Raw genomic sequence first — 23,364 nt, forward strand, 5'->3', positions numbered from 1 at the left:
TTGGGCAGGGAATGCAGGAATCAGCTGATCCTGTGTTGACAACGCTCCCTGTGCCCCCGCCACAAACTGCATTCCACTCGCAAGTGGTGGCTGGTGTGGAATGTAGCGGAATTCCTAATTGCGGTTCCCATGTCAACACGCAAATAAGGAATTGCAGGGAGGGGGGTTGTGTTTGGCCATTCTCATGTACAATCTGTACTGTTGTTTAGTCGTTTAGTCGTGTCCGACTCTTCGTGACCCCCTGGACCAGAGCATGCCAGGCTCCCGCAGTTTGGTCAAACTCATGCTGGTGGCAGCTTCAAGAACACTGTCCCACCATCTGGTCCTCTGTCGTCCCCTTCTCCTTGGGCCCTCCATCTTCCCCAACATCAGGGTCTTTTCCAGGGAGTCTTCTCTCCTCATGAGGTGGCCAAAGTCTTGGAGCCTCAGCTTCAGGATCTGTCCTTCCAGTGAGCACTCAGGGCTGATTTCCTTCAGAATGGAGAGGTTGGATCTTCTTGCAGTCCATGGGACTCTCAAGAGTCTCCTCCAGCACCAGAATTCAAAAGCATCCATTCTTCAGGCATGCTATATTTGAAGGTGGGAATCCTAACATCATAGCACTGGAGAACTGAACTGTTGGAAGGGACACCCAGGGGCCATCTATTCCAACCCCCAACTCAGTTGGCAGAGCTGCGCCGGGTTCAGTCCCCAATGGCGTCACCAGGCAAGGCTGGAAAAGAGACCCCTGCTCGAAAACCAGAGACCCGCTGCTGCCAGTCAGTGTATAGAGTCTATAGTGTAAGTTATGCTGCACTTCATGGACCAGGGGGCCAATTTGGTACAGGGCAGCTTCCTGTTTGAATCAGTCCAGAACCATGAGGACTAGACACTTGCATCGTTTACGATGGGAGGGCTGTATCTCAGTGGTACGGCATCTGCTTTGCTTGCAGAAGGCCCCGGGTTCTGTCCCCTGCCACCCCTTGCCCAAAACCCTGGAAAGCCAACCGCTGCCAGTCAGTGTTGGCGAGTACTAAGATGGACCTGATGGCCTGAGTCAGGATATGGTGGTGCCCTGTTTGTTGGCTTGGGAATTACAGAAACCAGGGACGCGGACTTAGAAAAAATATTGGGGGGGCCCGGGAAAGCTCATGAATAATAAATAAGCTCATGAATATGCAAATAAAGTGGCTCCGGCCCTAAATAGGGCAAGCCACGCCCCCCCCAGCCAGCCGATTGGCTGGCTGGGAGGTGTGGCCAGTCGGGATTCCCCTGTTCTCGCGGGATTTCCGGCAGTGCCTTGGCAGTGGCGGTGGTGCTGCGAGGCAGGAGCCCCCGCCATTAGGGCGCGCGGCTGGCTGGCTGGCGAAGGAGCAGGTGGGGAGGAGGCGGGGGACGGCGGCGGCGCTCTGCTGGAAGGGCGCCCGCCCGAGATTATTGGGGGGGCTGAGCCCCCCCAAAAAATTTTTTGAGGGGGCTCGAGCCCCCTCAAGCCCCATGGAGTCGGCGCCTATGACAGAAACCATCTCCTCTATGCTTCGTGGCTCCTCCCCCCACCCCACATTTCAAAGAGATTGTGAAACAGATCATTATGAACCAGGCAGAGGGCCTTCTCGGTAGTGGCACCCTCCCTGTGGAACGCCCTCCCATCAGATGTCAAGGAAATAAACAACTATCTGGCTTTTAGAAGACATCTGACGGCATCTGAAGTTTTTAATGTCTTATGTTTTATCGTGTTTAATGTTCTGTTGGGAGCTGCCCAGAGAGGCTGGGGAAACCCAGCCAGGTGGGTAGGGTATAATAATAATAATAATAATTATTATTATTATTATTATTATTATTATTATTATTAGCTTTGCTCACGCTACCTAAGCTAACAGACCATCCCCAAAGGGTCTCGTAGTGCTAATCCGAAGCAAGCATAAAATGAGCAAAGGTTTGGACCAGCTCCCTTTCAAATCCACGTTTATATCCCCTAATATTCATTCATTCATTCCATCAATATAGGTGGAAAACCTGGTTCTCTCCCCTCCTCTTTTAACCCACACAACAAACCTGTGAGGTCGGCCAACAGGCAGTTCGCCCACTTCATGTCCAAGCAGGGATTTCAACCCTGGTCTCTTCCCGGTTCCGACACACTAGAGATTTCCTCCCCAAAAGAGATTTGTGCCCCATCTCCCCTTGTCTCCCCACCACCCTTTTCCCCCACCCCAAATCCAAAGCAGTATGCAGTCACTGGGGCAAAAAGATGGGGAAGAGACTTTTATTTCTTTTATAAAGTGGTTAGATGGAAACACTTTGCTCAAAAGGGGGCTCAGTCTACATCTGTTTGCAACTGGCTCCAGGAAGAAATGCGGTGTGTATGTGTGGGTGTTTTAAATCCATGAAAATAACAAGAATGTGTCTGATTCTGATTTTTTTTTTCCCCCGGGTGGAAAGAAATCGCACAGTGGACAAACCCAAAACTTTGTACATCTGTTCCTTGTCAAACCTAGCAGACTGCCAAAAATGTTTCTTTTTAAACAACCTGGATTTTCCTCCCTTCTTATCAGCCTTCCATCTCCAGATGTTGACCCTGTGAACATCCTCAACTCATCAGTTGCACCGGCCGATGGGAGTCGGAGTACATTATCTGGAGGGCAGCTGCTTGAGAGAAAGGCCGCCCTAAATTCCTGCTCTCTGGGCAGAACAGAGGTGGGGGACCTTTGGCGATCTGGGTGCTGCCGAACTATAACTCCCGCCCAGGGAAGGGGGTGGGAGTTGTAGTTCCTCAACATCGGGAGGGCCAAATTTCTGTGGCCTCATCCGCTGCCCTTCCTGGCCCTGCAAAATGCGTCATTTTTGTGTGTGAGTGAGGGCAAAGGAGGAGGAGGAGATGGTTCAGAAGGAGCCTGTTTGCGTCGCAAGTCAAGGTGTCAGTCCAAAACCGCTCGCCGGGAAGAAGATGTGAAGACGACGCCCTTTTGTTCCTCCATCCTCTTCTCCCTGGTTGAGAAGGAGGGAGGGCGAAAGTCAGGGAGGCAGCAGAAATAACTTCTTGAGATCCTACAGCAGCTGTGGGGATTCTGCTCTAAGGCGCTGGCAGAACTACAATTCCCATTGCCACTTGCTGAGCCTAATGGGGGTTCCCCAGTCCTGATAGGGTCTTAAGAGGCACCACAGCCCTCACCCCAAATCAGCACCCATCTCCTGGGGGGGGCATGTCTGGGGTACCACTTCTTGGTTTTTTTGGCATCAAGTTAACCAGGGGGGATACCTCCTGCCGGAAGAAGAAACCAGCTCGGCCTCAGTCTGTGTCCGCATCTCACCGTATTCTCTTCGCCACAATCCAGCCGGCAAGGAAAATGCCCAGGCAACCCAAAATCACCCCGAAAATGATGGCCACAATCTCACCTGGAAGGGAGAGAGGGAGAGAGAGAGCACCATTCATGTTTCTTCTTTACAGCTGAATATTTTAGACTGTCTCCTACAAACCTCTTAGAGGCCTTTTGTCCTCATAAGCGGTGCATAAATTTTGTTAAATAAATAAAATACAGAGTCCCAAGTTGGTTGGGGTGGAATGTGCGTAGCTTCCTCACTGAGGACTAGCGCAGTGGAGCAGCTGAAGAGGCTATTTCTTTACATACTTGCTTGAAACTCAAGGAGAAGCTGGAGAGCGCTGTTCTCTCTCTCCTGGAACATAGGAAACTGTCCTTTCTGCCGCCCAGCCACCTAGATCAGTAGTGTCTGCACTGATTGGTAGCAACCCTCCACAGCTTTGGGCAGGAGTCTCTCCCAGTCCTGACAAGGTGCCGGCGGGGACTGGCTCTGGGACCTCCCGGGTGCCAAGTAGCAGGCACTCTAGCACTTTCACTTAAAAGCAATAGTAAGGTTCCAGTCCTCATGGTTCTTAGGAAGGCTGGCTTAAATAGGAATAAAGGAAGCTGTGTTATACAGACCCCTCTAGTTCATTATTGTTGGCACTAACCAGCTGGAGATGTTGATGGGACATTATGCACGCTCTATCCCTGAGCTTCAACATAAAAAAAAAGATGATCATGGCCACTGGTCCCATCACCTCCTGGCAAATAGAAGGGGAAGAAATGGAGGCAGTGAGAGATTTTACTTTCTTGGGCTCCATGATCACTGCAGATGGTGACAGCAGCCACGAAATTAAAAGACACCTGCTTCTTGGGAGAAAAGCAATGACAAACCTGGACAGCATCTTAAAAAGCAGAGACATCACCTTGCCAACAAAGGTCCGTATAGTTAAAGCTCTGGTTTTCCCAGTAGTGATGTATGGAAGTGAGAGCTGGACCATAAAGAAGGCTGATCGCCGAAGAATTGATGCTTTTGAATTCTGGTGCTGGAGGAGACTCTTGCAGTGGCGTAGCGTGGGGGGTGCCAGGGGTGCCAGCCGCACCGGGCGCAACATCTGCGGGGGGCGCGAGTCCAGAGGGAAGGGACAAGTTCCTTCCTCGGCCGGGCGCCCCGCCGCCGCTGCCGCCAGCCTTGCGCCCTAGCGCGCGCCCCCCCCGCCGCCGCTGCGGCTGCGCTCCACTCACTGCTCGCAGGAGGAGCAGCCGTACGACGCGCCTCGTTTTTGCAATCTCCAGATCGTTGCGCGCAGCTGCAACAAAACCTGCCGCGCGTCGTTGTCTTGCGAGGGAAGCGCTGAGGACTTCCGACGTGCTCCTCCAGAAAAGGATGGCCAGAAAAAGCGATGCGGGGGCCGGCCCCGTGGGGCTGCTGGGGCTGAGCGTGGGTCTCGCCCTCCTGCAGCTCCTCGGAGGAGGGGTCACCGCCGCGACGCTGAAGGGCAGCGCTTACCAGGGGCTGCTGGTCGCCATTCACCCCTCCGTCCTCCAAGAGGCGAAAATCGTCTCCAGCCTTAAGGTAAAAGATGAAGGGAGGAGGCAACCAGTGCTGTTGCCAATGGACCCTTCGCGCATCTGGTGATGGGAAGCGGACCCCAGGGCGAAGGGACCCCGCAAGGTCATCCAGCCCAACCCCGCAATGCAGGCATCGCAGATAAGACCTGATGGCTCTGCCCGCCTACCAGTGGCGTAGCGTGGGGGGTGCAGGGGGGGCCGGCCGCACCGGGCGCAACATCTGGGGGTTAGGGTTAGGGGGCGCAAATCCACGGGTTAGGGGGCGCAAATTACTTGCCTTGCCCCGGGTGCTGACAACCCACGCTACGCCACTGGACTCTTGAGAGTCCCATGGACTGCAAGAAGATCCAACCTCTCCATTCTGAAGGAAATCAGCCCTGAGTGCTCACTGGAAGGACAGATCCTAAAGCTGAGGCTCCAATACCTTGGCCACCTCATGAGAAGAGAAGACTCCCTGGAAAAGACCCTGATGTTGGGAAAGATGGAGGGCATAAGGAGAAGGGGACGACAGAGGATGAGATGGTGGGACAGTGTTCTTGAAGCTGCCACCAGCATGAGTTTGACCAAACTGCGGGAGGCAGTGGAAGACAGGAGTGCCTGGCGTGCTCTGGTCCAGGGGCTCACGAAGAGTCGGACATGACTAAACGACTAAACAACAACAACAAATCCCGGAGCTTTGGCCCTTTCCTTAAAAACTAAGCAGGATTCTAGTCCTCAAGATACTGAGAACACAATTCTAACACATGGGCCTCTCCTAACCCTGCCTGGAGATGTCAGAAGTGGGGAGTGAACCCAGGACCTTGTGGATGAACAGCAAATGTTCTTCCACTGAGCCAGGACTCATTCTCTGGGATGTTTAAATAAATATTTCCAGTTGCGGTCACCTCTTCCACCTGCCACCTCGATGCCCCCTGCGAGGCTCTGCAGGATTTGTGACCATCCCCAGATCCTGCCTGGCTCCCTCCATAGCCCTTTCCCAGCTCCCACCCTCCATCCCATCATGTCAAGCCACCACCCTATGCCATTCTTGCAAATTTCACCACCCCGCGGGTAACACCTCCAGGTGAGCCCTCCATAGAGCAGCTCCGTCCATCCCGCTGAACAAACAAGAGGTCCACATACCTGCAGAATATCCTGGCGGCCCTGAAAAGTAAGATGAGAGGAATTTTCAGTGTTATGCATTTTCAGGTATGCATTACATACCGTATTTTTCGCCCTATAAGACGCACCAGACCACAAGACGCACCTAGCTTTTAGAGGAGGAAAACAAGAAAAAATATATTCTGAATCTCAGAAGCCAGAACAACAAGAGGGATCGCTGTGCAGTGAAAGCAGCAATCCCTCTTGCTGTTCTGGCTTCTGGGATAGCTGCGCAGCCTGCATTCGATCCATAAGACGCACACACATTTCCCCTTACTTTTTAGGAGGGAAAAAGTGAGTCTTATAGAGCAAAAAATACGATACGATCTCTTTCAGCTTCTGCCTTCTGGAAGAAGGTACAGTGGTGCCTCGCAATACGAAATTAATTCGTTCTGCGAGTTTTTTCGTCTTGCGAATTTTTTGTCTTGCGAAGCACGGTTTCCCATAGGAATGCATTGAAAATCCAAAAGGAAACAAACTTGCAAGACGTTTCCGTCTTGCAAAGCAAGCCCATAGGGAAATTCGTCTTGCGAAGCAACTCAAAAAATGAAAAACTCTTTTGTCTTGCGAGTTTTTCGTCTTGCGAGGCATTTGTCTTGCGAGGTACCACTGTACAGGGTTATAAAGACTAGGACTAGCTGCCTGAGAAACAGGTTTTATCCAAATGCGATTTTGGTTTTAAATGCAGTGTAAGGTAGTTTCTGTGAGAGTATATTGTATTTAATTATGGGGTGTTTTTAGGGGGTTAACCAGGCTGGGATAGCTGGGATAGCAGGCTTGTTGGTTTTTGAATGTCTGAGGTAGATTTTTTCAATTTCGTTGTTCTGTATGACACAATGACAATAAAGATTATTGTATCAAATCGTATTGTATATATAGCTCAGTTGGTAAGAGCATGACACCCTTAATCTCGAGGTTGTGAGCTCCAGCCCCACGTTGGGCAAAAGATTTCTGCATTGCCCAGGGTTGGACAAAGTGACCCTCACAGTCCCTTCTAACGATTCTATGATTTTATTAAGTTTGATTGTTTCTAGTCCTCAGGGACCATTGCAAAACAAAAGTTAAACTCAGTGGTTTCTGGAATTTGGGGGGGCGGCACCATTCCGCCCCCATCCCCGACACTAGATCCACGAACTCATCCCCAGTACTCCCAGCTCTACCCTATAAAAAGCATTATTCAGAATAGCAATTTGCACAACCTGCTAAGGGAGATAACAACACAATAAAATTCAGCAACGATTAATTGCACATTTATTGAAAATCCAGTCAAAACTCTGTTTAGTTTGATTAATTAAAAGAAGAAGGATGACTTTGATTCAGCAATGCCGACTTTTCAAAGCCGATAGTCATTTGCACCTCTGACACCTTGCCCCCTGCCACCCCCTTGCCTATTAGCACCCCCTTAAGTAATCCCACGGGACGCAGGTGGTGCTGTGGGTTAAACCACTTGCCAATCAGAAGGTTGGCGGTTTGAATCCCCGTGACGGTGTGAGCTCCCGTTGCTCGGTCCCTGCTCCTGCCAACCTAGCAGTTCGAAAGCATGTCAAAGTGCAAGTAGATAAATAGGTACCACTCCAGCGGGAAGGTAAACGGCGTTTCCGTGCGCTGCTCTGGTTTGCCAGAAGCAGCTTAGTCATGCTGGCCACATGACCCGGAAGCTGTACGCCGGCTCCCTCGGCTAGTAAAGCGAGATGAGCACCGCAAGCCCAGAGTTGGTCATGACTGGACCTAATGGTCAGTGGTCCCTTTACCTTTAAGTAATCCCACCTGGCTAGGGGGAAATACCATCCGTTTGGGGAACCAGAGACATATGTAAGTAAAACATGGTAGCAGAAATAGAAATGGACCAGGACATGAATATTCCACAACATTGCAGGGGGTTGGTCTAGATGACCCTGAATCCCTTTCCAGTTCTATGATTCTGCAACATGAGCCAGTTTAGAAGGCTGGATTTCCTTTGCAAATCACACCTCGGCCCTTAAACATGGAAAGTTTATTGCTCTTAACCAGGGGTCGGCAAACTTTTTCAGCAGGGGGCCGGTCCACTGTCCCTCAGACCTTGTGGGGGGCTGGACTATATTTTGGAAAAAAATAATAATGAACGAATTCCTATGCCCCACAAATAACCCAAAGATAAATTTAAAATAAAAGGACACATTCTATTCGCTGATTCCTCGCTGATTCGGATTCCCGGGCCACCCAAGGGCCGGATTTAGAAGGCGATTGGGGCGGATCCGGCCCCCTGGGCCTTAGTTTGCCTACTCGTGCTCTTAAATTCAGGACCCATCACCTGTACTCAACCCTCGCTGTTCATATTCCCTTTGTGGCTGCTGGGCCACTTTTGTCCACTAGAGGGTGGCACCTCCCTGTCTGTTTTTCCCACCATTCCTAGCTGGCAACTTCGCCCAGAAAGAGCGAATTCCATTCGCCCATTCCGAGCCTCTCAGACAGCTTCTCCCCGGAGCCCTCAATTACCAGCTCAGCACATCAAAAATGAAAAGATTTGCACAGAAAGAAACGCCATCCCCCTGCTCACTGCTGCAGGTGAAGCTGCTGGGAAAGTCGCAGTCACACGGCTCCGGTTGAAAAGTTGGCAACCAAGATGCACAAGGAAGGGCCGCTATGCCAACTGCTCACTTTATTTATCTATTTGGTTCCTTAACATCTTTGCCCCCTCCATCCTCCCATCAGAGTGAAAGCTTTGGCTGCCATGTGGAAGACGGAGCGAGCTTTTTTTCTCCTGCTCCGGAGGGTAGGACTCGAACTCGTGGCTTCAAGTAACAGGGAAGGAGATTCTGACTAAACATTAGAAATAACTTTCTGGCAGCAAGAGCTGTTTGGCAGTGGAACCGTCTCCTGGGTGAGGTTGTGGACTCCCCTTCCTTGGAGGTTTTTAAGCAGAGGTTGGGTGTCCATGTGTGATAATAATAATAATAATAATAATAATAATAATAATAATAATAATAATAATAATAATAATAATAATAATAATAATTTATTTATACCCCGCCCGTCTGGCTGGGTTTCCCCAGCCACTCTGGGCGGCTTCCAAAAGAATATTAAAATACTGTGATACATCAAACATTAAAAGCTTCCCTAAACAGGGCTGTCTTCAGATGTCTTCTAAAAATCTGGTAGTTGTTGTTCTCTTTGACATCTGATAGGAGGGCGTTCCACAGGGCGGGTGCCACTACTGAGAAGGCCCTCTGCCTGGTTCCCTGTAACTTGGCTTCTCGCAGTGAGGGAACCGCCAGAAGGCCCTCGGCACTGGACCTCAGTGTCCGGGCAGAACGAAGGAGGTGGAGACGCTCCTTCAGATATACTGGACTGAGGCCGTTTAGGGCTTTCAAGGTCAGCACCAACACTTTGAATTGTGCTCGCAAACGTACTGGGAGCCAATGTAGATCTTTCAAGACCGGTGTTATATGGTCTCGGCGGCCGCTCCCAGTCACCATTCTGGCTGCTGCAAGGATGCTTGAGCTGAAATTCCTGCATTCCAGGGGGTTGGACTAGATGACCCCGGGGGTCCCTTCCAGGTCTTCGATTCTATGATTCTAATCGCTCAATTGCTTTGCACAGGCTTTGGAAATTCTTCCCGCTGCTCCATTGTATGGTTTACTTTGGAAAGCGAAGGCAGACGCTCTCTACGTACTTAACTATGAAATAAATCATTTTGGGCTCAGTGAGGCTTACATCTGAGTAAACGGATTTAGGACCGGCTTGTGTGTTGCTGGGATTCTCTATGCATACATACACACTGTAGGAGCTGCTATCCCTGCTTGGGTTTCTCACCAGCCCCCCCCCCTCCTTTTACACCTCCCCAAGGTGGGGTTGTGGGGAGGGTTGGTGAGCAACTGGAAGAGAGCCTTGCGTGCGCATCTCCTCCAATATTTATCCGACTTACAGAGACAGACAGAGAGATATGCGTGTTTAAGCAGAATTTTCCTGCCCAAGAAGGTGGCACTCACCCACGGGGAAAGAGGCAAGAACCACTCGGCCATTCAAGGATTGCGGAGCCCGGAAATTATCCACGAGGAGCTCGGGGTGGGCTTCGCCTTCCGCTGTACTATAGACAGATTTCTGCAGCTTCTCTAGCTGAAAGAGAAGAGGTAGATAAAGGTGAACTTGAGGCAGCCCTGTCTCTGTACTGTGGGAGGAGGAACTCTCCACCTGTCCCCCGAAAAAAATCTCGGCTTGTTGACCCAGAGTCACCCAAGGAACCGACCTTTTCCATAGTTAAAAGCCCGCTCCTCATTTAATCCCCTCAACCCCTGTGAGGGAGGCCAGGCTGAGAGGCTGTGACTGGCCTCAAAGCCACACCCAGCGAGCTTCATGGATTTGAACCCTGGTTTCCAGGGTCCTAGTCTGGCACTCTAACCACTATGCCACACCGGCTCACGAGCTAAAACCCCCTAGGAATCTCTGTGGCTCTGCCAGAGTCCGGACATGATGGCTACAAAGGAAAACAAGAATTGGATGATGAAAATCTGGTCCAAATTGGAGACTGAAGAATGGAGAGATCTCTATATGTGGAGATCTGAAGATCTAAGGATTACAAATTTGATTAAGGTGAAAGCTGGAGCTTTGGGGACATTTGGACTTGAAAGGAGCAAGAAACAAGATTTGGGCTCCACTTTTAAGTATGGTGGTCTGGCTGGAGGAAGCATTGTCCCCATCAGATTAGAGCATCTCCGAGATCTGGTGTTTAATATTAAGGATTATCAAAAAAACCGGCAGAGAGGAACTGAGAGACAATTAAGGGCCTCGGATGTGAGATCTCCAGGCTGATAGCAGATTAAGACTGATGGACATTTGTTGGGGATTGAAACCGGGAAAGGGGATGGGGTGGGGTTTGGGGATCCAAAGGGTGTATAATTATAATTTTGTCTTTTTCTTTTTATTCTGTTTTGTTATCAGTATGAAAAGTGGGGAATTCGTGGAAGGGAATTTGGGTCGACTTTAGAAAAAGGATTTAAGAATGAGTACTAATTTTGATGTTTATAAGGTAAAATTGGTTTTTTATAATGAATTAAACATAAAAAGGTTAAAAAATTGGGGATAAGAACTTGTTGAACTAACAATTTGAATTGGAATATAAGAAGGGGAGGTGTGGGGAAGTCAGGGAAATATGTTATTGAAAAATAAGGATTGTAAACTGTATATGTTTTTAATTTTTCTTTTTGTTTTTTCTTTTCGGCTTTTTAAAATGGAAAATTCTTAATAAATATTTATTTTTTTTAAAAAGGGATTCTCTGTGGCTCTGAAATGGGTGCAAAACCAAGGGTAAGGTAAGATTCCGGCATTTCGGGGGTCAGGCTAGAGGACCGGCAGGTCCCTTTCCCATGATTCTAAATTTCCAGTGCAGCGCTTCCCCACTCACCTAGCACTGAACATCGCTCTGGGTTTTCGGGGGGTGAGCCTAAGGGTTTGTGTGTGATGGAGAAGATACCTGGGCAGCCGAGAGCTGGACGGGCTGGTGGAAGACAGTCCACAGCACGCTCTGGAAGCACGGCGGGGTGGTCAGAGAGCCGTTGTAGCGGAAAAAGTGGCCCAAATGTACCGGCAGGAGGTCGCGGACGTTGAACGGGGCAACGGTGGTTTTCTGTTCTGTCCGGGAGATGTGAGCAGAGGAAAGAGAGGAGGAGAATGAAGCGCCCATAACGCAACAGGACAGCTTCAGTGGCTGTTTATCAGCTCCACCTGGTACGCAGGTGGAGACCCTACCTGTCCGCAGACTGTCTTGCCAGAGTGGTGCATGCTCTGGTTATCTCCTGCTTGGACTACTGCAATGCGCTCTACGTGGGGCTACCTTTGAAAGTGACCCGGAAACTGCAATTAATCCAGAATGCGGCAGCTAGACTGGGGACTGGGAGCGACCGCTGAGACCATATAATACAGGTCTTGAAAGACCTACATTGGCTCCCAGTACATTTCCGAGCACAATTCAAAGTGTTGGTGCTGACCTTGAAAGCCCTAACCGGCCTCGGTCCAGTATACCTGAAGGAGCATCTCCACCCCCATCATTCAGCCCGGACACTGAGCTCCAGCTCCGAGGGCCTTCTGGCAGTTCCCCTACTGCTAGAAGCCAAGTTACAGGGAACCACGCAGAGGGCCTGCTCGGTGGTGGTGCCTGCCCTGTGGAACGCCCTCCCACCAGATGTCAAAGAGAACCCACAACGCCACCTGCGTCCCTACAATTCTCTGATTCTATGTGTGATGGGACTCGGACTCAGGCTTGGGCTTGGAACCAGAGGAGTCTCAGTCCGCACCGGATCCTTTGCCTCAGGCGGCAGCTGAACCTAGTCTGGGGCCTGATTCTGAAGAGTCCCAGTCTGCACAGGTTCCCCTGCAACAAGCACCAGCTGAGCCGAGTCAGGGGCCTGATCCTGCCCTGGCTCCAGATGCGGGGATGACCTCCTTGCCTTCAGCTGGGCCATCACTTACAGCTGCTCCACTACCGGTTGGGTCAGGAGAGGCTGAGGCGGCCTCTGGGTCTAGTAACCCACCGACGTCTCCCGAGCTGCAGAGACTGAGGTCTGAGAGAAGGAGAGACCTGGGTACTCGCAGGAGGAGTGCTCACCTTCAGGTGAGACAGGGAGGTGAGTCGCCGGGGGATCAGGACCGGCCGTTACCCCGACAAAGATAAAAGGCTGCTGGACCTCGCCCCAGGTTGCGGGAGCAACATTGCTGTTTGCCAGAACCTGCCTGTGACCCTGTGCCTGACCTTGCCTCGTGTCCTGCCTTGGCCCTGTCGGACTGACTCCTCGCAGAACCCTTGGATTCGGGACCAGACCTGGACCGCGTTACCCGGGTTACCCCCAGGCCCAGCACACTATGTGCCATTGGCTTGATCCAGCAGGGCTTTTCTAATGAAACCTCCAGCTCCAGAGGCAGTCTATCGTCCTTTCTAGGTGCTTAGGGGTATTTGACCACTGGGCGAATGGGATGCTGGACTAGATGGGTCCTCCTTTTTCAAACGCTGCTCCTTTTCACAGTCCAAATCCCATTTCACACACACACAACCTGCCTGCCCTGATTGGTCAAGAGGGACGATTCACCTGCGTACTGGATCTTGTCCAGGAGGTCCAGGATGTGGTCGTAGGCAGGGTTCTCCGCATCGCCGGCCTGCCAGACACATTGGGAAGAGAGGAGATCGGGCAGGTGAGCTATTGTTATTTCCTTATTTCTGTGGTGCCTTGAGAGGTCCCTGCCCCAGAGAACACACACAAGCTTCATATGGGCAGCTTTTCAGGCGCATTGTGGCTTTGCTATTGTAACACTTACCTCCAGGAAAACGCCCAAGACCGCCAGCCCATCTGGGTGGTGCATTGCCAAACTCACGTTGCTGTACTTCTCCGAGTTGTAATGGACAACGTGAAGCTGAGAGAGAAAGAGAGAGAGAGAGAGATTGAGAAAGAGAATTGGGAGATCTACTGCATGTGGCTTAGCTAGGGGCGCAGATCACCTGCGATTATTATTTTCATTCTTGCACTGTAAGTCACTTTCAGGCACTTTTGTGTAAGAAGCAATAGATAAATGTAATAAACCAGCAGCTTCAAACCTAGTGATGCTCGGGAATTCTAAGAAACAAACAAACAAAATCGGTCCAATTTTTTTGAACTCTGGGTTCAGAAACAGGGCAGTTTTGAAAAGCAGTGCTTAAAACCGGCACACTTTCTGTGGTGAAAACCAGCGTGGTTCTGAAATGAGCAGTGAAAATTAGTACAGTTTTTAAACTGGTGGGTTAAAATCAGCGTGCTTTTGAAATCGGCGGTTAAAATCAGTGCCCGCTTCGATGGTCCAGTCGGCCATCTTTGATTTCAAAATGGCGTCCAAAAACACGAGAAGGAAACCTGCTTCTTGGTCTCAGGAACCATTGTACGAAATTCAGCGGTGATATCTTAAGGGGCATCCAAATGCATCACAAACAAACAACCTTCCAGAACAACCTTGGCTCCCCAGATGTTTTGGGACTACAACTTCCATCATCCCTGACCACTGGTCCTGTGAGCTAGGGATCATGGGAGTTGTAGGCCAAAAACATCTGGGGACTCAAGGTTGAGAACCACTGTTCCAGAATACGTAGCAGGGAAGAAAATTACAAGGATGAGCCGTCGTCCCGCCCCGGGTGCAAAAATGTCCCACAGCAGCCCTGTCCCCCCGAAAAGGCGATTCTGATTCCCCCAGCCCTCGTGGCGTCTGCTATGAGCTTTAAGCCGGTCACCCGTCTACTGCCGCCATGGCTGGGTCAGCCCAGGTCTCCTTTAGCACTTGCTCTGACAAAAGAACTTCAGCCATTTCCCTCCCCTCTTTCTTCCCGCGCTCTTAATTCTCACTGTCCCGGGCTGCCCTCATTAATCCCCCACCGCCCCTCCGTGACCTGGAGGGATCTTAAATCCGGCCAAAGTCCTCCATCTTTCTGGAGCAATTACACAAATTTGCAAAGGTGGCTCTGCCTCCCGTTTCAGGGCCTGAAGCTGCCCAGAGGAAGGACGCTAAATCTCCTGCGTCGTGCTTTTTCGTCGCACGCTACCTGGTTATATTTTCTACGAAAGTGCAGTTTTGTACAAATAAAAATTTTAAAAAATGTGTGAGAGAGAGGGAGGGAGGGAGAGGTGAACTTGTCAATTCCAGTGTCCTTCAGCTTCTCATTTTTCCAATGATAAGTTCAACACTCTGCATTAGCTTGAGAATCTAATTTTAAGTTCCCCATGAAAATTCACCGGCAAATTTTTAGCACAGATTTCCCCTGATTCATACATTTTTAGAGAGAGACCGTGTGGACTGAAGAGTGGACTGAAGAGACCAGGGCTCCAATCCCTGCTCATCCAGGAAACTCAGTGGGTGACCTGGAAGGAGGTGTGGGGTGGAAGCAGTTCCTGCCTCTCAGACTGACCTACTTCACAGGGTTGTTGAGAAGTGTGGGCCGCAAGAATAAATAAATATCTGATAAAACGAAATAACTACATGCAATTTTGCCTAATGCGCTTGTTTCTGCAAAGCCTCCTCAAGTTAAACTTTTTGCACGTCATTTCCCCTGATATATCATTTTTTGTGGGTACTTTAGTATATATACTTTAGTATACCGTATTTTTCGCCCTATATGACGCACCGGCCCATAGGACGCACCTAGTTTTTTGGGGGGGAAATCAAGGGGGAAAAATTTATTTCCCCCTCAGATTTGCGCAGCCATCCCCAAGCTAGAAGAGGGAGACGGAGCACTCCGTCTCCCTCTTCTGCCTTCAGGGACAGCTTGCCCCGCTATCCCCCGAGCTTGTGGGGCTGGCGGGGGGGGAGAAGCAAGCTTGCTTATCCCCCCGCCAGCCTCCAGATCAGGTCGGGGAATAGGGGGTGGCGGCGCTGCGCCTCCCCGCTGTCCCCCAGCTTTTGGGCTGCAGGCTGCTGCCCGCAAGCCTTGCGAGCCCGCGGGACATCCCGCCGGGCTTGCAAGACTTGCGGATAGCTTCGTGAAGCCTGGAGAGCGAGAGGGGTCGGTGCGCACCGACCCCTCTCGCTCTCCAGGCTTCAGCGAAAGCCTGCATTCGCCCCATAGGAGGCACACACATTTCCCCTTCATTTTTGGAGGGGAAAAAGTGCATCCTATAGGGCGAAAAATACGGTATATAGGAACACGGGTGGCACTGTGGGATAAACCACAGAGCCTAGGGCTTGCCGATCAGAAGGTCAGCGGTTCGAATCCCCATGACGGGGTGAGCTCCCGTTGCTCGGACCCTGCTCTTGCCAACCTAGCAGTTCAAAAGCACGTCAAAGTGCAAGTAGATAAATAGGTACCACTCCGGCAGTAAGGTAAACGGTGTTTCCGTGCGCTGCTCTGGTTCGCCAGAAGCGGCTTAGTCCTGCTGGCCACATGACCCTCGGCCAATAAAGCAAGATGAGCGCTGCAGCCCGAGAGTCGGCCACGACTGGACCTAACAGTCAGGGGTCCTTTTTTTAGTATATGCATTTTCGTATACGTGACTCAGCTGAAGAACTACAGTGCAAAATTTGGAGGAGTGTGAATGTTTTGCTCTGGCCTACTTACTTCTGCCGGGAAGGGCCTCCCGTCCACCTTGTGCTCTGAGCCTTCGATGCTCCCCTTCCTCCCCCAGTGGAGGTGCAGCTGAACGGCCGTAAACATCTTGGGCAAACCGTGCAGTTGCATGCTTGGGGGCAGAGACATCTGCACTGCAAGAGAGAGGGAGGGAGAGAGAAGCCACAAGGTCCTCATTCTGGTGGTTGCAAACCCTCCAACATTTCTCCGACGAAAACAGGGACGTCCCATTCCATAATGATAATTCTATTATTTATACCCCACACGTCTTACTGGGTTGCCCCAGCCATTCTGGGCTATATACAGTCATACCTCAGGTTATGAACGCTGCGGGTTGCACATTTTCGGGTTGCGGACAGCGCCAAACCTGGAAGTACTGGAACGGGTTACTTTCGTGCTTGCGCATGCGCAGAAGCACAAAATGACACCATGCGCATGCACAGAAGCGTATAATGCACATGCGCAGACGAGGCGCTGTGGGTTGCAACATGCCTTCCGCACGGATCACGTTTGCAACCCGAGGTATGACTGTATATAAAAACATAATAAAACATTAAACATTTTTTAAAAACTTCCCTATACAGGATTGCCTTCAGACGGCTCGGGGGTCAGATAACTGCATACCCTCCAACATTTTTCCAAGGAAAATAGGAACGCCCTAAGGAAAAGCGGGACATTCCAGGATCAAATCAGAAACCGGAACAGCTTCTCTAAATCAGGGATGTCCCTGGAAAATAGGGACACTTGGAAGGTCTGTGGTTGGATGGGGAGAACCATTGCTTTCTTCAGCCCTTCATTGCAAGAAGAAGGATTATTATTCGCATGTGCAAGGAGAATGGATCGTGCCCTGGAGTTGCCAGGTGAACAACTGGCCACATTTCATCACCATGGTAACGGACCAGCATTTTCCCTGGTACAGAGGTCTCCATGGCGACGTGGAGGGGAGTCTTCCTGGCACCAGAGATTTTGCAGGCCTGGGCTGTAGCCATGGGCCAACCGCTGTTCAACAAGGTGATTATACATGACAGACATGTGCTAGCTTCTTGCATTTTTCTATTTTTGTGTATCAAATCTGCCTTTCCATCCTGCAGCGTTCTGGCAGGGAGCGCTCCCTAACCCCAGGAAAATAGAAAATACAGATGGCAGATGGGGTTGGGGAAAGGGGGACTGCTGTTAAGTCCCATAAACAGCCTCACCTGTGTGTCCATTATTTATCAGGGTGAAGTCGTCGCCTCCTGGATTCCGATACCCCGACGTCTCAACTGGAGGCAAGGAAGGGTCGTATTGGACTGTTCCCGTGTCAATATCGATAGGGGACTGAGCTTTCCACCCACAGTCTGGGTAATTGTCCGGCCAGTGCTCCTGTCCGTGGGACCCTGAGAAGGAAGAATATAAACTGTTATGTACTGAAGTTCTCACCCTGGGCCAGCAGGGGGATACTGTAGATAGTTATGCAAATAAGGGAACGAAAATGACGTTCAGTGATTGGATAGTTTTAGAAAATTGTTACAGTTACGTTGTACTGGAGCTCTATATAAGCAGGCTGACTGAACCCTTCAGTTCAGTTCAGTTCTGTTCTGGCCTGTGAATAAAGAAGAGCTGTTTGAAGAATCGCTGTGTTGTCTGATATGTTCACCCACAACTTAACATAAACACTGACCACGGAGGCAGCAACGTGCTTGTGGGGAGGAGAGATTCGGGGCCGATAAAAGAGCATCCTTCTTCACACAGCCCATAGTTAAACTATGGAACTCCCTGACACAGGAGTCAGTGATGGCCGCCAATACGCATGGCTTTAAAAAATGGATCAGGCAAATTCGGAGGGGAAGGCTATTGATGGCTACCAGCCAGGACAGCTCTGTTCTGCCTCCACAGTCGGAGGCAGAAATGCTTCTGTGGTTGCTGGAAACCACAGGAGAGGAGAACCGGTCCTGTGTTCAAGTCCTGATTGTGGGTTTCCCGAAAGAGGCATCTGTTTGGCCCCTGTGGGAACAGGATGCAGGATTAGATGGGCCTTTGGCCTGATCCTGCAGGCTGTTATTCTGTTTTTAGGGAAAATCAGGAGTTGGTAAATGCACAACTTTGAGCCATCTCTCTCTCTCTCTCTCTCTCTCTCTCTCTCTCTCTCTCTCTCTCTCTCTTCTCTCTATCGTTTAATTTTTATTAAGTTTTTCTATTTCACATTTTAGGATCTTCATTTAAACAACTTTAAAATATCAGTGACTTCCCTTCTTCCCTTCCCATGGTTCAGTTTGCATGCCATAGATCCCTGCATATTTTACATAAACTAAACCACTCAGTATTGAATTTTTACATCCATCGAAACTTATTTACACTGTTGAATTTATCTTAATGCTGCCAACGTTTTCATACGTACACAATCTTCACCCATATATTCAATAAACATTTTCCAGTCTTCTTTAAATGTATATTCTTCTTGTTCTCTTATTCTATAAGTTAAGTCTGCAAGCTGAGCATATTCAATCAGTTTAAGTTGTCATTCCTCTTTGGTTGGGACCTCGCTTGTTTTCCATTTTTGGGCTAACAAAACACGGGCCGCAGTAGTGCCATACATAAGTAACCTTTTTTGACACCTGGGAATTTCTGTCTGAATTATCCCCAACAAAAATGACTCTGGGTATTGGGGGGGTTGTTTTTGTTTTTGAAAAAGTGCTTTTAAACATTCCCTTGGTATGGCATCAACCTCCCAGCAGTGCCATAAGTATATCACCAAGTGACTCTGACTTCATGCCCCACACTGGATACAGTGGTACCTCGGGTTACAGACACTTCAGGTTACAGACGCTTCAGGTTACAGACTCTGCTAACCCAGAAATAGTACCTCGGGTTAAGAACTTTGCTTCAGGATGAGAACAGAAATTGCGCGGTGGCAGCAGGAGGCCCCTGAAGTGGTGCTTCAGGTTAAGAACAGTTTCAGGTTAAGAACAGACCTCCGGAACAAATTAAGTTCTTAACCCAAGGTACCACCGTACAACCCTTGATTTCATTCATGAGAGATGTTCTTTCAAATCACCTATCCCTGTACAAGCCCATCCAGACCTTCTCTGTGATCAGCAAGAGAACGGTCCTTTTCTGCCATAATCATTATTTATTTAAGGTTCTTTCCCCCCCATCTAACTTTTATTGAAGTTTTGAAATTATAAGAAAAGGGAAAATTTCCAGAACGAAAGCGAGAAAGAGAAGAGAGAAGAAATTGTGGGGATTAAGCATTAAGCACCATCAGCGCAGAGACGGAACATCGGCAGAGCAGAATATCTTCCGTGGTGTAAACAAATGCTTCTAAGTATTTGGAAAAGGAAACGTTGTGCTAATACATGTGATGGATCAAACAAGAATGTGTTAATCTTAATTCCCTTGCTTTCTTATCACATACAGTGGTGCCTCTGGTTGCGAACGGGATCCGTTCCAGAGGCCCGTTCGTAACATGAAAAGAGCGCAACCCACAGCGGCGCATCTGTGCATGCCCAGCTTGCGATTCGGCACTTCTGGGCATGCACGCGACGTCATTTTGCGCGTCTGCGCATGCAGCAAAACCCGGAAGTAACCCTTTCCGGTACTTCCGGGTGGCCGCGGGACGTAACCTGAAAGAACGTAACATGAAGTGGACGTAACAAGAGGTATGACTGTATACAACATAGGAATAGAAAGATGATAAAATTAAAATAAAAAAGCAAGGGTGTGCTGTATCTTGCTGATAGTATGTTCTTGTAATGCTTACTCTATAGTAAGCTGCAAGGACCATCTGAAAAGCTATTGCTTAGCTTTGAGGAGCACAAGGAAAGCTTTGAGATGTCCATAGTCCTCCAACCTAGAAGGCTGGTAGACATCAGACCAACCGCCCGGGCGCGATGACAGCTCCTCAGACAAGGCCTCTCTCAACACAGGCTGCCGGGCGCGAGAGCAGGCGGAAGGAACTGGTAGCGCAGATGTGTTCTGGGGTGATTATTTGGGGTCTGGACCGAGGGAGGAAGGAAAGGGCATCATCTTTGAGAGCCTGTTGCTGACAGAACACCAAACTACTGGCAGCCAATTTGGAGCGAAGGGGCCTCCAATTTGGACCAAAGCCCCCAAGCCAGATGAGCACGTAACCCCAGTTGGTCTCTAAGGTGCTACTGGACAATTTTTTGTTTTTTTATATATTTCAAGATGGGTTGGGTATTATTATTATTATTATTATGGAATAGGGTGTGTCCCTATTTTCTTCAGAGAAATGTTGGAGGGTACGAAATCCTGTTCCTTTCAGTAAGAACTGATGCCCAGTGAAGGCTCAAAAACATTTCCCCCGTAATTGCTGATTGATACACAAAAGCAGGATATGGGCAGGAACTGTGGAAAAACTGGATTTTTAAGTATATATGCGTGTATAATTGGACACCCATGTGAAAAAGCATTTTAAATTCTGGAGTTTCTAAGCCAGCAAACGTAAAAAAATGAAAAAGCATGAGACCAGAAAAGATTTATTCAAATTAACCATAAAAACTGATCCTGATGAATACACAGCCTGCATCTGACCACCCCCAAAATCTGTGCCACTGTCCACCGCGCTGCCACCCACAAAGAGTTTTTTGTCTGTCCTCATCTGCTTCCTAGCATTGGCACCCAGTGCCAGTTCCGCCAGTAATAAGGGACGTCTTTTCCTCGCCAAAAAAAAAAAGGCGAAAAGGCAAGTCAGGTCCCCTCTCTTTCTGTGAAAGAGGTTTGCTTCTGAATGCCCCCCCCCATGCAAGGCATGAGAAGCACATCACACGCTCCCTTGCATCTGAATTCAAGCGCTCGCCGGGCTCTGCGCTGGCTGCAAAAGCTTTCCTTCCATGCGGGGAAGCAAGGATAAAGCTGTTTGCTTTTTCCCTGCCTGGCACAATTGTCATTCCGGTGGCCTCAGAGCTTAAAATGACAGCACCATGGTTGGAGGGTTCGGGAATTGTTTCCCCGCCCCTTGGAATGAAAATTCGCCGCCACCACCAAACAGTTAGCCCAACCTATTGGAAAAGACATTTGTTGTTGTTTAGTCGTTTAGTCGTGTCCGACTCTTCGTGACCCCCTGGACCAGAGCACGCCAGGCCCTCCTGTCTTCCACTGCCTCCCGCAGTTTGGTCAAACTCATGCTGGTCGCTTCGAGAACACTGTCCCGCCATCTCGTCTTCTGTCGTCCGCTTCTCCTCGTGCCCTCCATCTTTCCCAACATCAGGGTCTTTTCCAGGGAGTCTTCTCTTCTCATGAGGTGGCCAAAGTACTGCAGCCTCAGCTTCAGGATCTGTCCTTCCTGGGAGCACTCAGGGCTGGTTTCCTTCAGAATGGAGAGGTTTGATCTTCTTGCAGTCCATGGGACTCTCAAGAGTCTCCTCCAGCACCAGAATTCAAAAGCATCCATTCTTCGGCGATCAGCCTTCTTTATGGTCCAGCTCTCACTTCCATACATCACTAAAAGACATACAGATGACTAAACCTGAGCCCATGAATTTCACTGGGTTCTACTCTGAGTAGAGCTTCGTCTCGTGCAGCCCTTTGTTTTTCTGCAACTATGAAAAATGAGGCAAGTGAACAACCTATCAGGGCAAGATTTGTATTAAAAAATAACTTTTCGGGAAATGAAGTCCTCGCAATTTCCCAGCCATCGCTCATGCTTCTCAAGCCCCGCCCATTGTAGGAGGGGCCTGGGATGAACCAATGAGAGCTCAAGAGCCTTCCAGGGACTTTGACACCATTCTGCTTGGTCGTTGCCCCTCCGATTTTCTCCAACAGAGCGCCAACAGGTGAACTGACTAACGATCATGGTACACTGTTTTCTCCAATTTGGGGGTCATTTTTGACTATTTGCTGTTCAGGAGAGGTGAAGACATCAATATCAGCTTGTCTTGTAGGCTCATAGACTTGTCAGAAGAGACCCAAAGAGTCATCACAGGCAATGCAGGCATCCCAGTTTCTCCTTTTTTCAACATTTCCGAATCTATTTACCCTTTTTTTAAAAAGGTACTGGTCCTCATGAAAAATGATCAGCATGTTAAGGCATATTTATTCCAATATGCGCACTTTCCCCATGTGATTTCCCTTAATAGCATACTTTTCTAAAACATTATTTTCACTGATAGATTTTGTGTGTGTGTGTGTGTGTGTGTGTGTGTGTGTGCGCGCACACACACACACACACACACACACAATTATTAGGGAAACGATCACTCCCCCCCCAAAAAAAAGGAACTCCATGCTTTCCCCTTCATATGCATTTTTGAACACGTTGCTTCGTCAGAGGCCTGCGTTGCAAAATTCAGAGAATTCCGAATTTTAAAGGGTGGCCATGATTCGCTCTGCAGGGCATTTTGGGAAAAGCAAATTCAGATAGGTTCATCTTTAAACGCGAACCAAAGAGAACTTCTCCCCCTTCCTTGCAAATAATACCAATCCCAGCCGAGGGATCTCAGCCGGCCTTCGCCGCCGCCACGGCTAAGCCCTTTTCAGCCCTTCAACATCAACAATGCCTTTGTTTCTTTCCCATGAGTTGGCCACTCTGGGTGAGCTTAAGGGGGTGGGATGGAACTGGATTACTCCCCGTGAAAGAGGATCAAGCTGGCCTGGCTGAGTGCCGCAATGCTAACCTCATTGGAACGTCGCCGGTTCCTTTGCTAATTGGGACGGTGATTTGGTGCGGAAGGTTTTAGCTGGGGGAAAACAGCAGAGCGGCTGTAGAAAACAAACTCAGGAGTTACAAAAGGGACTTTGGGGGCTTAGAGGCCAGAGGGGAGAATTGTTTTCTCTCTCTCCATGTAACACAGCCGTTCCCAAACTTTTTAGGGCCTCTCCCCACCTTGATTCCACAAACTCTTCCCCAGTGCCCCTTACCCTGCCCTATACAAAGCATTATTCAGAATAACGGTTTACACGACCCAGTAAGGGGAAAATACTAACACACACACACACAAAAACTGAAACAGCAACAACTAGTTGCACATTTATTGAAAATCCAGTGGAAACTATATGGTTTGATTAGTTCGGCAAAAGGGGAATTTGATCCAGTGGTACCAGCCTCAAAAGATTCCATCAACGGTGTCTCCGAAAAATCTTACACATCACTTGGGAAGACAGGCAAACTAATACCAGTGTACTGGAAGAAGCAAAGATCACCAGTGTTGAAGCAATGATTCTTCAACATCAACTTCGTTAGTCATGTTGTGTGGATGCCTGATGATCGTCTTCCAAAGCAACTACTCTACTCCGAACTTAAAAATGGAAAGCGTAATGCTGGTGGTCAACAAAAGAGGTTTAAAGACTGTCTCAAGGCAAATGTAAAAAAAATGTAGTATAAAC

The 23,364-nt window shown here is 49.3% G+C and overlaps 1 protein-coding gene across 2 annotated transcripts in view; it reads right to left on the reverse strand.

Moving 5' to 3' along the window:
* Positions 1-2,226: 2,226 nt before the first annotated feature.
* The window catches only part of CA14 (carbonic anhydrase 14), a 34,352-nt gene continuing 13,214 nt past the window's right edge, over positions 2,227-23,364 (reverse strand). The window contains exons 3-11 of one of the 2 annotated variants that reach the window (XM_081173769.1): positions 17,238-17,417; positions 16,033-16,175; positions 13,275-13,370; positions 13,049-13,115; positions 11,440-11,597; positions 9,959-10,085; positions 5,973-5,993; positions 3,288-3,372; positions 2,227-2,964 (exon numbers count right to left, since the gene is read on the reverse strand). In XM_081173769.1, the coding sequence (XP_081029895.1) occupies positions 2,895-2,964; positions 3,288-3,372; positions 5,973-5,993; positions 9,959-10,085; positions 11,440-11,597; positions 13,049-13,115; positions 13,275-13,370; positions 16,033-16,175; positions 17,238-17,417 (947 nt within the window). In that variant the 3' untranslated portion in view covers positions 2,227-2,894. Of the gene's footprint in view, positions 2,965-3,235; positions 3,373-5,972; positions 5,994-9,958; positions 10,086-11,439; positions 11,598-13,048; positions 13,116-13,274; positions 13,371-16,032; positions 16,176-17,237; positions 17,418-23,364 lie in introns of both variants that reach the window. The other variant, XM_081173770.1, reaches the window with a different exon arrangement.

Source organism: Podarcis bocagei (assembly GCF_964188305.1).
Source record: "Podarcis bocagei genome assembly, chromosome: 16".
Taxonomy (NCBI): Eukaryota; Metazoa; Chordata; class Lepidosauria; order Squamata; family Lacertidae; genus Podarcis; species Podarcis bocagei.